The following is a 15,055-nucleotide window of genomic DNA, read 5'->3' as shown; positions in this document are numbered from 1 at the left end:
AAGTTTCCACTGTAAGCCTGGCCGAAAGCTTTAAAAGCTACAACTGGGTAGAGAACTGAGGCATGACTTCTGGCCTTTATCAAATCTGCTAGCTGTCTTTACTCCCCATTTCACTGTAGCAGGAGCAACACTGCTTCAGTCAGAATTATACCTATATTGGTAACGTTTTTCCTTTCAGTCTAAAAGGGTTTCTTATGCTTACTGCAGGGGGGGAAATGATAGGCATGTATACATATTTTGTGGGAAATTGAAAAAATACTGTGTTGTGCCATGAAGAGTGATATACCTCTAGGGTAAATTCTGGTTTAAGTAGGCAAAGTTCCCAAAATGAACATGTGTACGTGGTGCAAAATCAGTATCCATATTATGGCTGGTATCTGAACAGATCCTGTGCTCCCTGCATAGATTGTTCCTGCCCCCTGCATGTTGTTCAGGGTCCATTGTTGGACTAGGAACAACAATGCAGTCCACATCCTCTGACTTTGAAGAAGCACCCTCTAATGTCCTTCCTTTTGGGACAGTATATGGCTTTTCCACAAAAGTTTTATTCTGGCAGTGGGAACAGAGAGTGTGTGGTGGATGCCTTCACTCCCTATCTCTGCCAGATACTTGCTTTCTGACAGACCTATGCACAGCACCTGGCCAGAACCTGGCCCAAAGTATGGAATGTCTGTGGTTACATATCACACGTAAAAAAATATCCCAGATACCCATATGAGGGGCGAAAATGTGCTTAGTGGGGCGGCACTAAGCTATTGAATTTATTGTGACCAGCTAATCAACAAAGAAGGATTATAACTCCATGAGTGGTAATTTGGAATGGCTATGTTAGCTTGTTTTTGGGGAAACACTTCCATACAGCATGCAGAGCTATTTCCCCCTACTATAAATTAGCTCATTAGCATACAACCAAAGTCCTAAAAATCTCTCTAGCATGGTGACACTTATAATCATAAATGAAATAGTTTAGTAATATAACCTGACTTTACAAATAACTCACATTAATTAATGGGGATAAAGCATCTAATGCTTTGGGTTGTCTCTAATATTACAAGAAAGAAATGAAGTAGTCTAGTATTTACTTTCTTTATGCATCACATGCACATGTCTGCTACTCTAAACTCTGCCCACAACTCTGGCAAGCAGTCTGAGAACATATCCAATCAATGATCAACCCACAGCAGTTTCCTAGGTAACCAACACACAGCTGTTGAAATGCACTGCTAACAGGAGAAGGGGGAAGAAAAGAAAGGGAATTGCTGCATGTTTTTTTCACTATTTTTTTATACTCCAAAACCATTTAAAATGTAGAAATCTATTAAAAATATAATACTGTAATAGGACCAGTTTGGCTGACATTGGCTGCTCTGTGTCATAGGGACATCCCAGTTAAGGGATAAGATCATTCTTTGCTCCCTAGGCAAACATTGCTGTGAGTAATAGGACTGTATCTTCTTGGTATGGAGGTGGGGCAGCTATGGAGGAAATCTTCTGGCCCAATGATCAGGCTAGTATAGTGGGAGATCCATGTGGAAACCACATCCATGTGTCCCCAGTTGAAGGACTGCCTCTCATTGGGTGGGAAGTGGGCCAAAAAATTCTCAGTCCACATATCGTCACAATGAATACCTTCATTTCTTTCAGCCTGTATGCTAGTGACATCATACTGTCATTTGTCTTTATACTGCAGCATACCAGGGGTATCTGTCTTGAGCAGTAAAATCTCCCCTTTACTAAATATGAGCTAAATTAATCTAAGTTTGTACCACATCTATCCTGTATTATGAGGATCTCATTCTTGGTGCAACTCTATGGGCTTCAATGGACTAGGCATAAATTTGTCAAGTTGTTTTATTCCATACAGGCTATTACACTTCCCTTATCACCATACTATCTGAGAGCCTTCCAGAAGTGCATTAAAAGACATGAATAACATCTGTCGTGGTTTTTTGTTTTGTTTTTCTTTCTCTCATGTCCTTCCCAAGGTGAAGAATGTGTGCAGTGTTGTGGTTTGGTAGGTTTCTATTGTTTATATGTATATGCTTCTGAGTACTTGTATTAGAGAAAGAACAATCAATGAAGTACACCTTGCACTAGAAGGTGAGGAGGCTTTAGATGATTCTTTGTTCTTGTGGAAGTTTGCTCCACAGACTGGGACCAACCCCCAAGAAAGCTCTGCATCCTGCACAGAGGAGCTTTTACTCTTGTAGTGGACATTTCTAATGTGCCTGAAGAATGGAGTTGTCGACCACTGTCCTTATCCTGGAGCTTCAGACAACCTTTTAACTTTCCTCTGTCTACCAACATAATTTCTGTATTGCTGAGATTCCGCTTGAACCAGCTGCTGTTCATCCATGAGCTGATCACCTCTGAGCAAAGGGCTATCTTGGTTATGGTAGTGTATTCTTATGTGGTGAAGGATAAGTAGAACTGTGTGTCATCTGGATATTGCTCACTCTTGACTCCATGTCATTTTAGTGGTTCTCCTAGTGCCTGTGTAACACCTACAGACCCCAGTCATTGGCAGGCAGGATTGAACCTGGGATTTCTGGAGCTTAGTGCATGAGCTAAAAGCCATATGGCTGTTAGCTAAGGCTGTAGAGCAGACTCATTACTCTAAGTGGTCTCAGTGCCACTAGATGGGACAGAACATCACACCCAGAAGGTGTGTGGGTTTCAACCGGAATATAGTTAATTAGGATTGGTGAGAACTGATCCTTGTGGGATTCTACAACTGAAGGGTCTAGTTTCCTATCCCATCTCTTCCCTTCCCTTTGACTCATCCTTCCAGGAAGGATTTGAATCATTTTAGCATGTTGACTGGACTCCTGCAACACCTCGTAGGTGGACAGCGGTATCTCATGATTGGTGGTGTTTAATGCTTCAGAGAGGTACATGAGGATGAGAATGGATGTCTGCCTTCCATCCATTGACTGAATGGGTTAATCCATCAGTGCCACTAAATCTATTTCTGCCCCAAATTCTGGCCGGATTCCAGAACAATTGTTTGTTGTGCAACTACTTATAGGTTTTTTGTATCCCTTTCATTCATGTACGGAAGGGAGAGGAAGCTGTGTTTTTTGGGGCCTCCAATTTGTGGTGACTGCTTCCTTCTCTCTTTGTGGATTGTTATTTTGTTGATGCTGGCTAACAGGGTAGGCTGGATTGTGAACAGGGATATATGTAAGGGGAGGACGGGTGCCACAGAACTTCAGGGCTGATGTATCCACCCAGGAAATTGAGTTCACCTTGTCCATAACGTGTTTGGACTCTGGGATGGGAGACTAGTAAGTCTAAATGTTTCCCCTAGGAATTCAGTATTCCTTGTGAATACACTATTGGAAGGCACAAAAATGAAAACAATAGACTGCTGGTTTGCACATACTGGAGTAGTTAAACAATGTAATCTGTTTTACTGCATTTTGCATTTCCTCCCATCTGCTTTGGATATGTTGATAGAACCGCGATATCATGCTGTAGAAAACAGTTTCTTGCAGCAGCAGCATCTGGCTCCTTAATAGACTCAACTAACAGTATTGAGAGCACCGAAATTTTCTTTTTTGTCCTGTTTTCTGATCTTTATTCTCTCAAATTGGCTTCTGAAACAGGCTCGTAACACGTTGTAAATGGGATCTAAGGATAGATTTCACATGAAGTCTCACTACCTTTTGATATAATTAGTGTTTCTGTGATGTTCAGTACAATTTCCAAAAGAAATCTGCTCATTGGTATCTAGGCCATTTTATAGGTGGGTCACTTCAAAGTTGTTCTTTGGGGAAGTCTTCAAGGTCACAGCAGGTCATCAACTACATAAGCTAACAAGTACACCTGGGGGCAAATGCATAATACATATACATCACACATCCCTTACAATAGTGTCTTGTTCAGATGGTACACACCTGTAGCTTATTACCAATACACTTGAATATTGTGTAGCTACTTCAAATCCAGCCTTATAGCTTTGGGCAGTTTATTTTGTAGGCTAAGTTCACAGCTTTTCCTCTGTGAAAGGGGAATGCATCTTCCTCAAGGCTTTTCCTCCCTACCTCCATCCCCAGACCATGCAGCTAACTTTCTGGGCCATGGTTGAGCCTGACGTGTATTACTTGCATCCTCCTCTCTCACACAGGAACCAGTGGTGAATCCCACTGAAAAGTGAATATAGGCCTCTTCAGTGAGGCCTTCTTCACACTGTTGGTTCCGGTTTCAGAGGCAGGTAAAAGGACCGTTGGGATGAGGGTGTTACATATAGCTTTGGTAAGATCTGTGAGTTGTCTGGTGAACCACCAACTCATGTTGACATGGGAGGAGACAAACACCAGGCCCCAACAAAACAATTTGTTGGGAACTATAGAGCCATGGAGTTTTTCTCCTCTGTCACCATTCCACAGGAAGGGGACAATCTGGCCATCTGTTTATATGAAACTTTTCATATCTCTTTATGGCCAACTTTTCATACATATCTTGTGAACTGGTCTACCGGTATACAGAATCTATTGCATTCCTTTTTCTGTTTTTAAAAGTGTATTACATTTCAAAATGCAGAGGCAGCTGTGTATAGGTTTACTTGTTTAGCTTTTAGGATAGTTTGAATTTGAAAAGATTTTTTTTTAAATCAAAGCTTAATCAACCTAGTAAGTGCTCCCAGGAACTGGAGTTTCTGCATTAGTGCTGACAGTGCTTGGTCAAAGTTTAGCCCTTGACTATTTTTAATATGGTACAGAAATAAAACCTGACTAAAGAGTGTTTTCTCAAGTCTAAGTACAATAAATGATCACAAATATCAAGAACAATCTTTCCTAAAAAGGAAACATAATCTAGTGGTCAACTTGCAGGACTATGGGCTGTATGAAGCAACCTTAGTGAACACTGAGGACTTGGTGATCTCAAGTTATATAGAAACTCTTGTATTGAATTTGTGTGACAGATTATCAAATCACTGTAATCTGGTGGTAGTTTTAGGGACAACTTTAGGGAAACCTGAGGGATTTTCCCAAACCAAACTGTAGTGACTGGAAATCGCCCAAAAGTGTTTCATGTCCAAGATATTTGTCTTATTTGGAATTGGGAACTACCCCGATGTATTCTGGGGATAACAACCATGCTGAATACTCTAAAATTGTTCTGTAATCTGATATCTCAAAATGTCATCGTGATAATCGTTCCATGACATGATTTTTGGTAGGTTATGCTGGTTGGCTGTGGATGATCTCAATGGCCCTTGTATCCAGAAGCAAATGACCTAGCCCTCTGGAGCGGAGCGCATTTAAAAAAAAAAATCTCATATTGCTTAGAAAACAGCTACCATTGTTCTGCACGAGGCTGGAGAATAGGCTGCCCATTCTCTAGATCATTAAAATTTTGTTTTATTTTAGAGAGCTCCTAGGAAGTTATGTAGCTTCCAAGAGTTGTGAATATTTTGGAGAAAAAAAATTAACTACATACAGATATTTTTGTTCTTTCTGAAAATAAATATGGCAACAGATAAACACTTACCCCATACCTCTCCACAAAGATGACTCTCATAACTTCTTAATTACATATTTTGGTAGTTTTTGAATATTTTATGACTTGCATTCAGTTCGAAAGAAACTAACTGGTGGAGGCACTAGGGATTGCTGCAGTTCTTCTGCAGGTGTGGCTAGTTGACACTTTTGCAGGATCCCTGACTTAGAACGTTGAGCTATGAGGTTTCCTTTTGGATCACATGTGATTTCAGATCCCAAAATGGTGATAGATTCCAAGGCCAGAAGGGATCATTTTGATTCTCTAGTCTCATGTCCTGTATAACACAGGCCAGAGATCTTGCAGAAAATGACTGCTGTCAGATCTTTTCAGAAAAACATCTTATCTTGATTAAAAATTGTCAGTGATGTAGAATCAGTCACAACCCTTGGTAAATTATTCCAATGGTAAATTAACCTCTGTTAAAAATGTTAAATGTTAAAAATGTATGCTTTATTTCCAGTTTGAATTTGTCAAGCTTCAACTTCTAGCCAAGGATCATGGTATACCTTTCTCTGCTAGATTGAAGAACTTATTACTAAATATTTGTTCCCCACGTAGGTACTTATAGATGTAATTAAATCATCCCTTGACCATCTTTGTTAGACTCAAAGAGCTCAATCTATTTGGCTTATCACTGTAAGGCATGTTTTTTAATCCCTTAATCATTCTCGTGGCACTCTTTTGGACACAGTATTCAAACAGCAGTCACACCAGTCCCAAACACTGAGATAAAATGATCTCTCTGCTCCTACTCAAGATTCCCCTGTTTACGCATGCAAGGATGGCATTAGCACTTTCGGCCAGTGTCACTCTAGGAGCTCGTGTTCAGCTGATCATCCACCACAATCCCTGTCATAAATATAAAGGGAAGGGTAACCACCTTTCTGTATATGGTGCTATAAAATCCCTCCTGGCCAGAGGCAAAACCCTTCCACCTGTAAAGGGTTAAGAAGCTAAGGTAACCTCGCTGGCACCTGACCCAAAATGACCAATGAGGGGACAAGATACTTTCAAATTGGGAAGGGGGGGGGAAAACAAAGGGTTTGTCTATCTGTGATGATGCTTTTGCCGGGAACAGATCAGGAATGCAGCCTTACAGCTCCTGTTAGTAAGTAATCTAGCTACAAATGTGTTAATTTCCTTTTGTTTAATGGCTGGTAAAATAAGCTGTGCTGGATGGAATGTATATTCCTGTTTTTGTGCCTTTTTGTAACTTAAGGTTTTGCCTAGAGGGATTCTCTATGTTTTGAATCTGATTACCCTGTAAGGTATTGACCATCCTGATTTTACAGAGGTGATACTTTTACCTTTTCTTTAATTAAAATTCTTCTTTTAAGAACCTGATTGATTTTTTTTTATTGTTCTTAAGATCCAAGGGTTGGGTCTGTGTTCACCTGTAAAAATTGGTGAGGATTTTTATCAAGCCTTCCCCAGGAAAAGGAGTGTAGGGCCTGGGGGGATATTTTGGGGGAAGCAGTCTCCAAGTGGGCTCTTTCCCTATTCTTTGTTTAACATGCTTGGTGGTGGCAGCATGCAGTTTAAAGACAAGGCAAAGTTTGTACCTTGGGGAAGTTTTTAACCTAAGCTGGTAAAAATAAGCTTAGGGGGTCTTTCATATAGGTCCCCACATCTGTACCCTAGAGTTCAGAGGTGGGGACGGAACCTTGACAATCCCCAAAAGTTTTTGAGTCACTGCTTCCCAGGATGGTGTCCCACATCCTGTAAGTATGGCCTATGTTCTTTGTTCCTAGGTGTATACATTTACATTTAGCCATATGAAAATGCATATTTGCTTGAGCCCAACTTACCAAGTGATCCAGATCCCTCCTATGTCAGTGACCCATTCTCTTTATTTGTGCCACTCCCTCAATTTTTGTGTCATCTGCAAACTTTAAGTGATGATTTTGTTTTCTTCCAGGTCATAGATGATAGTGTTAAATAGTCAAGAATTGATCCCTCCAGGGCCCCACTAGAAACACACCCACTTGATTTTCCATTTACAATTATATTTGAAGAGCTATAATTTAGCCAGTTTTTAATCCATTTAATGTGTGCCATATTAATTTTATATTCAATTTTTAAATCAAAATGTTGTTGTGTGGTACCAAGTCAAATGCCTTACAGAAGTTTAACTATATTACATCAACACTATTACTTTGATCAAACTTGTAATCTCATAAAGGTATCAAATCAGGCTGATATAAACCCATGTTGATTGGCATTAATTATTACCACCTTCCTTTCTGTCTTTCTTTCATGAGCCACTCCATTATCTTGCCCAGGATCGATGACAGGCCTATAATTACCTTGGTCATCCCATTTACTCTTTTTAAATATTGACGCAACATCAGCTTTTTTTTCCCCTAGTCTTTTAGAACTTCTGCAGTGCCCCAAGACTTTTTGAACATCAACATTAATGGTCCAGCAAATTTCTAAGCCAGCTCTTTAAGAACCCTGGCGTGCAAGATATCCAGACCTGCTGATTTTTTTTTTTAAATGTCTGACTTTAGGAGCTGCTGTATAGTATCCCCCTGAGATACTAGTGGAATGGAGAAAGTGGTATCCTAAGATATGACTATTTCACTTTTTTCCCAAATAGAGAACAGAAATATTTATTGAACACTTACCCTTTCTGCATTATTGTTGGTGATTCTACTATTTCCATCTAGTAATGGACCAATACCATTGTTAGGATGTTCCTGATATACTTTTTAAAAACTCCTTTTTATTGATAGGTTTTGCTGTACATCTTCAGAGAACAACTACACATTATTTTGTATATGTGATGCTAAATTTAAACCTTTACTTAAACTTTTATCAACATTAAACCAGTGTTAATATGATGATAGGGTCTGGAAAAGTGGAAGGGGGTTTTATTTGAAAAAAGAGTTTGTGGTCTTGGAGATTAGGTTGATGCTGTCATTCCCATCTGTAGGGTTTATATATTTTTTCAAAGAAGTGTCTCCCAAGCTGTAACATGGCTGACTTCTTTTTCAAATGGCTTTTTGGCAGGTATATTGCTATACTTCATCCCTTTTGAGGCCTTTTGTATTCCAACAGTGTTACCCCTGTACAGATGTAAAGGGAGTACAAATTCCACACCGACGTTGTTTTCTTTTGTGATTTGCTTGGCAATGATGGATGAGAGCGCACACATCTCTTCCTGTGCCCCCATTTTCTTACTGCTAGTTATGAATTATTCAAATGGTTTTGATTGTGGTCCCAAAGTCCAAAATTACTATTTTGCATGCATGTTATTTACTTACTTATTTACTTACTAAAAAGGGGTTTGATATTTTTAGTCCAATCTAGGGGGAAAATCAGATTGGTTGGTTGTCAGGAGCTTCCAGGTGGTGATGTGGACAGCTTTGTCAAGTAACTTGCAACATCTGATCTGATCTTTCTGAGTAAGGAGAATTTGTTGTAAGTGATGTACTCGAAGAAAAATTACTGCTAATTTTGTATTCGGGGTGTGTGTGTGTGTGCGATGTGGAATATCTATATTTTTATCATTTGCAAAATTAACATTTTTCTCACCTGAAGCACTTGAGACCATACTTTGAGGTACTTCCAGTGGTTTGTATTAATATAAAAGAGAGAAAATAATATCTGTTTTCACATTACAAATAAAAAGAGCACTAGATTATTTTTCCTTCTATAAGTATAGAAGTATTATTAAAAGTTTTGTATCTTCCATCTTTACGCAGAAACTCGAACGGATAGAACAAAGAAATTGTTTAGACACTACACAGTTGGATCATATGACAGCTTTGATGCTTTAAGGTAAGATGTCTTCCTTTTAGCTAGTAATATTCGGATTACAGAAGTTTGTTTTATGCTTAAAAAAACTAATCTCTTTACATCTTTTGTAAATATAGGATTATATTAACATATTATTCAGGTAGGAATTGGGTCTTCAAAACTCAGCCAGAGCAACTGAATCTACTTTAGTGCTGCAGCCTCTCTAAAGAGGGAGAATTTAAGGCCCTATTCTGTAAGGGGCCAAGTGTTCCCAACTGCCATGGAAATCGGTAGGAGTTCAAGACACCCAGTGCTTTGCAGAATTGAGCCTTTGATGATGATCTTTGCAGTGTAAGTGGAACACTATCTGGTTACAGGACCACAAACCCTGGTAAGAGGGCCATGCAATAGGTTCTCATATTTAGTTGTTTTAAGGGGTGATTCTCCATCTGAAGCAACATTGAGTAGAAATCAATTTAACTGTAAATTGTGGGATTCTTTTTCTTGCTGTTTCTGCTAAGTATCTGTTTTTGTTTTTTAAACAGGGTTTCCCCTCCCCCACACACCATGAGCATGACCAACTTCTGGCAGGGAGGGTGATCTTGCAGCACAGAAACTCAATCTTATCTTTTACCATAGCACTGGGATAATAATGGTGGCATATTGAAAATGTTTATTTTTTCCCTGGTGTGAAGGCTCTCCACTCTCCTGTCCTGACTATCTAATTAGGATTAATTTTTTCAAGAAATATGCACTGCCTAAACCAGTGTTTTGATAAATTCTGAAATGCTGTAATTTAATGAAGACACAATTTCATGCAAGTATTTTAAAAATATTTGCTAGCAACGTAAGATGACACACAACTTTCTTAGCATCCTTGTCCTGAAGATTAGTGGATAATTTTGCAATTCCTAATAAAGCTAGTTAAGTGACTGGTGGTGAGGTGTTTTTTTGTTTTTGTTTTAAGACTTCCATCCACCAAGATCCTATCCTACTCTCCCTCAGCAGGCATGTGCTGCTGAAAAGGCAGTGGGAATAGTGGTATTCCACTGCACATGAGAACACAGAATAATGTTTTGGTAACATCATTGGTGGACATGCAACTATGCGGATTGACCTCTTTTACCTCACCCTGTATGTTGCTGCTGCAGTCTACTATAGCCAGTGTGTGGCAGGTCACAGAACAGCACCCTTGATGCTCTGATTTAGCTGGAGAGGAACATATTTTGGACCTTCACATAGCTTCTTTGTGATCAGGCCCATTAGTGGGGCTTTTTACAGGAACCAGGACTGCACCTTCATGGTTGCAAAGATGCACAGGATAAAGTATACTAGGTAGACTGTTGCAGTGGGGGAGGTTTAGGCTGGATATTAGGAAAAACTTTTTCACTAGGAGGGTGGTGAAACACTGGAATGCGTTACCTAGGGAGGTGGTAGAATCTCCTTCCTTAGAAGTTTTTAAGGTCAGGCTTGACAAAGCCCTGGCTGGGATGATTTAATTGGGGATTAGTCCTGCTTTGAGTAGGGGGTTGGACTAGATGACCTCCTGAGGTCCCTTCCAACCCTGATATTCTATGATTCTATAGACTTCCATAGTCTGTACGCTGTGAACTACATAAAACTACAACTCCCTTGATGTAGTATGAGATACTAAATATTTAGTTAAGTGCCCAATAATAACAGATTTGTTTAAAGAGTGTGGTCCTTTATTACTCTGTAAATCTCTAGTGATGGGGCTATTTCATCTATAAGGAATGGAGCTGTTCTGGTAAAACGAGGAGCTATAGCCACCCCACCCTGGACTACAAGCATGTTTTCTCAGAGTTCCTAAATGCTTATGTTTTGTCAAAGGAAATATTCTATAGAACTAAGTTTTTGACAAACAAAGTTTGTCATTAAATAATGAGCCACATTCTTTGTTGGCATAACTGCGCTGACTTCAGTCGAGTTCTGCCAACAGAAAATCTGGTCCTATTTGTTGAAAATAAGTAGTAGTACAACACTTCTGTGGGTGAGCAGAGCTTAATTTGAGGAAGAAGTGGAGGAAAAGTTTCCATTGCTCAATTGGTTTAATAAATATGGTGAGAGAATTGAAGGAAAGGGCATCATGTTACCCTCCATTAGGAATTAAATATTGGAGCATTTCTCATGTAGATCACTTCACTGGCTTCACAATGAGGTATTTTAAGAGGAGAAGGGAGACAACAAAGTTTTCCTGGGCTCTTCCAGGCTAGCTCAAGTATGGAAGAAAAATAATGATGCTTAGGTTTTTTTCTCCTCCAGTTACTAGGTTACCAAACTGGACCCAGTAGGTGTAGTAATGACTACCAGGTTGTAAAAATGGAGCTTGAGCTAATAGGAAAAAAAAGTTGTGGGAACTATAATAAGCCTTATCAACAGACATTGAAGAATCCACTTAACCTATATGAAATAAACACACTTTCTCTAAAAAAACTAAAAATACATTATGTAGAAACACTGTGCCATTAGTTTATTTAAAATGAATTAGCTTGAAGAATGTGTGTTAGTTTCTTACATACAGGTGAAATTAGTTTGTGTATATTATGGAACAATTCCATCAAGAAAGGCAAAACTGTTTCTTTAGCCCATGCACTTAGCGGAGGAATGCCCCCATTACTTTTTCTGTTCTGCAAAATGGAGTAGATATAGGGTCTGGTTTAAATAGGTCCTCAGTAGACCTAATTTCCTTGAATCTGCAACACTAAGCACAACTAGATGCTTAAGCAGCTGACTGGTTGCAAATTCAGTACATCTAAACCAGGGGTGGCCAAACTTTTTGGCCTGAGGGCCACATCTGGGAATAGAAATTGTATGGCGGGCCATAAATGTTCACAAAATTGGGGTTGGGATGTGGGAAACGGTGAGGGCTCTGGTTGTGGGGGCAGGCTCTGGGGTAGGATTGGGGATGAGGAGTTTGAGGTGCAGGAGGGTGCTCTGGGCTGGGACCGAGGGGTTCGGAGGGGGATCAGGGCTGGGGAAGGGGTACAGGTTCTGTGGTGGGGCTGGGATTGAGGGGTTTGGCGAGCTAGAGTGGGTTCAGGGCTGTGGCAGTGGGTTGGGGCATGGGGAGAGGCTCAGGGATGCAGGCTCCAAGCGGCGCTTTTCTCAAGCGGTTCTCAGAAGCAGTGGCATGTCCCTTCTCCAGTATGGAGGTGCGGCCAGGCAGCTCTGCACGCTGCCCCATCCACAGGCACTGTCCCTGCAGCTCCCATTGGCGCACATAGAATCATAGAATATCAGGGTTAGAAAGGACCTCAGGAGGTCATCCAGTCCAACCACCTGCTCAAAAGCAGGACCAATCCCCAATTAAATCATCCCAGCCAGGGCTTTGTCAAGCCTGACCTTAAAAACTTCTAAGGAAGGAGATTCCACCACCTCCCTAGGCAACGCATTCCAGTGTTTCACCACCCTCCTAGTGAAAAAGTTTTTCTTAATATCCAACCTAAACCTCCCCCACTGCAACTTGAGACCATTACTCCTTGTTCTGTCCTCTTCTACCACTGAGAATAGTCTAGAACCATCCTCTCTGGAACCACCTCTCAGGTAGTTGAAAGCAGCTATCAAATCCCCCCTCATTCTTCTCTTCTGCGGACTAAACAATCCCAGTTCCCTCAGCCTCTCCTCATAAGTCATGTGTTCCAGACCCCTAATCATTTTTGTTGCCCTTCACTGGACTCTTTCCAATTTATCCACATCCTTCTTGTAGTGTGGGGCCCAAAAACTGGACACAGTACTCCAGATGAGGCCTCACCAATGTCGAATAGAGGGGGACGATCACGTGCCTCAATCTGCTCGCTATGCCCTTACTTATACATCCCAAAATGCCATTGGCCTTCTTGGCAACAAGGGCACACTGCTGACTCATATCCAGCTTCTTGTCCACTGTAACCCCTAGGTCCTTTTCCGCAGAACTGCTGCGGAGCCATTCGCTCCCTTGTCTGTAGCTGTGCATTGGGTTCTTCCGTCCTAAGTGCAGGACCCTGCACTTATCCTTATTGAACCTCATCAGATTTCTTTTGGCCCAATCCTCCAATTTGTCTAGGTCCCTCTGTATCCTATCCCTGCTCTCCAGCGTATCTACCACTCCTCCCAGTTTAGTATCATCCGCAAATTTGCTGAGAGTGCAATCCACACCATCCTCCAGATCATTTATGAAGATATTGAAAAAAACCGGCCCCAGGACCGACCCCTGGGGCACTCCACTTGACACCGGCTGCCAACTAGACATGGAGCCATTGATCACTACCCGTTGAGCCCGACAATCTAGCCAACTTTCTCCCCACCTTCTAGTGCATTCATCCAGCCCATGCTTCTTTAACTTGATGACAAGAATACTGTGGGAGACCATGTCAAAAGCTTTGCTAAAGTCAAGAAACAATACATCTACTGCTTTCCCTTCATCCACAGAACCAGTAATCTCATCATAGAAGGCGATTAGATTAGTCAGGCATGACCTTCCCTTGGTGAATCCATGCTGACTGTTCCTGATCACTTTCCTCTCCTCTAAGTGCTTCAGGATTGATTCTTTGAGGACCTGCTCCATGATTATTCTGGGGACTGAAGTGAGGCTGACTGACTGGCCTGTAGTTCCCAGGATCCTCCTTCTTCCCTTTTTTAAAGATTGGCACTACATTAGCCTTTTTCCAGTCATCCGGGACTTCCCCGGTTCGCCACGAGTTTTCAAAGATAATGGCCAATGGCTCTGCAATCACAGCTGCCAGATCCTTTAGCACTCTCGGATGCAACTCGTCCGGCTCCATAGACTTGTGCACATCCAGCTTTTCTAAATAGTCCCTAACCACCTCTTTCTCCACAGAGGGCTGGCCATCTATTCCCCATGTTGTTATGCCCAGCACAGCAGTCTGGGAGCTGACCTTGTTAGTGAAGACAGAGGCAAAAAAAGCATTGAATACATTAGGTTTTTCCACATCCTCTGTCACTAGGTTGCCTCCCTCATTCATTAAGGGGCCCACACTTTCCTTGGCTTTCTTCTTGTTGCCAACATACCTGAAGAAACCTTTCTTGTTACTCTTTACATCTCTCGCTAGCTGCAGCTCCAGGTGCGATTTGGCCCTCCTGATTTCATTCCTACGTGCCCGAGCAATATTTTTATACTCTTCCCTGGTCATATGTCCAACCTTCCACTTCTTGTAAGCTTCTTTTATGTTTAAGATCCGCTAGGATTTCACTGTAAAGTCAAGCTGGTCGCCTGCCATATTTACTATTCTTTCGACACATCGGAATGGTTTGTCCCTGTAACCCCAACAGGGATTTCTTGAAATACAGCCAGCTCTCCTGGACTCCTTTCCCCTTCATGTTAGTCCCCCAGGGGATCCTACCCATCTGTTCCCTGAGGGAGTCGAAGTCTGCTTTCCTGAAGTCCAGGGTCCGTATCCTGCTGCTTACCTTTCTTCCCTGTGTCAGGATCCTGAACTCAACCAACTCATGGTCACTGCCTTCCAGATTCCCGTCCACTTTTGCTTTCCCCACTAATTCTTCCCTGTTTGTGAGCAGCAGGTCAAGAAAAGCTCCCCCCCTAGTTGGCTCCTCTAGCACTTGCACCAGGAAATTGTCCCCTACGCTTTCCAAAAACTTCCTGGATTGTCTATGCACCGCTGTATTGCTCTCCCAGCAGATATTAGGAAAATTAAAGTCACCCATGAGAACCAGGGCGTGCGATCTAGTAGCTTCCGCAAGCTGCCGGAAGAAAGCCTTGTCCACCTCATCCCCCTGGTCTGGTGGTCTATAGCAGACTCCCACCACTACATCACTCTTGTTGCTCACA

The 15,055-nt window shown here is 41.5% G+C and overlaps 1 protein-coding gene across 8 annotated transcripts in view; it reads left to right on the top strand.

Annotated features, from left to right (window-relative positions):
* Nucleotides 1–15,055, top strand: part of SHANK2 (SH3 and multiple ankyrin repeat domains 2) — a 516,022-nt gene that overhangs the window by 284,661 nt on the left and 216,306 nt on the right. For all 8 annotated transcript variants that reach the window (XM_077820166.1, XM_077820165.1, XM_077820164.1 and 5 more), the window contains one exon: nt 9,216–9,291. In XM_077820166.1, the coding sequence (XP_077676292.1) occupies nt 9,216–9,291 (76 nt within the window). The remainder of the gene's footprint in view (nt 1–9,215; nt 9,292–15,055) is intronic.

Source organism: Eretmochelys imbricata, chromosome 6 (assembly GCF_965152235.1).
Source record: "Eretmochelys imbricata isolate rEreImb1 chromosome 6, rEreImb1.hap1, whole genome shotgun sequence".
NCBI lineage: Eukaryota > Metazoa > Chordata > Testudines > Cheloniidae > Eretmochelys > Eretmochelys imbricata.
The sequence above is the reverse complement of the archived record's forward strand: the minus strand, read 5'-3'. Positions and strand labels throughout refer to the sequence as shown.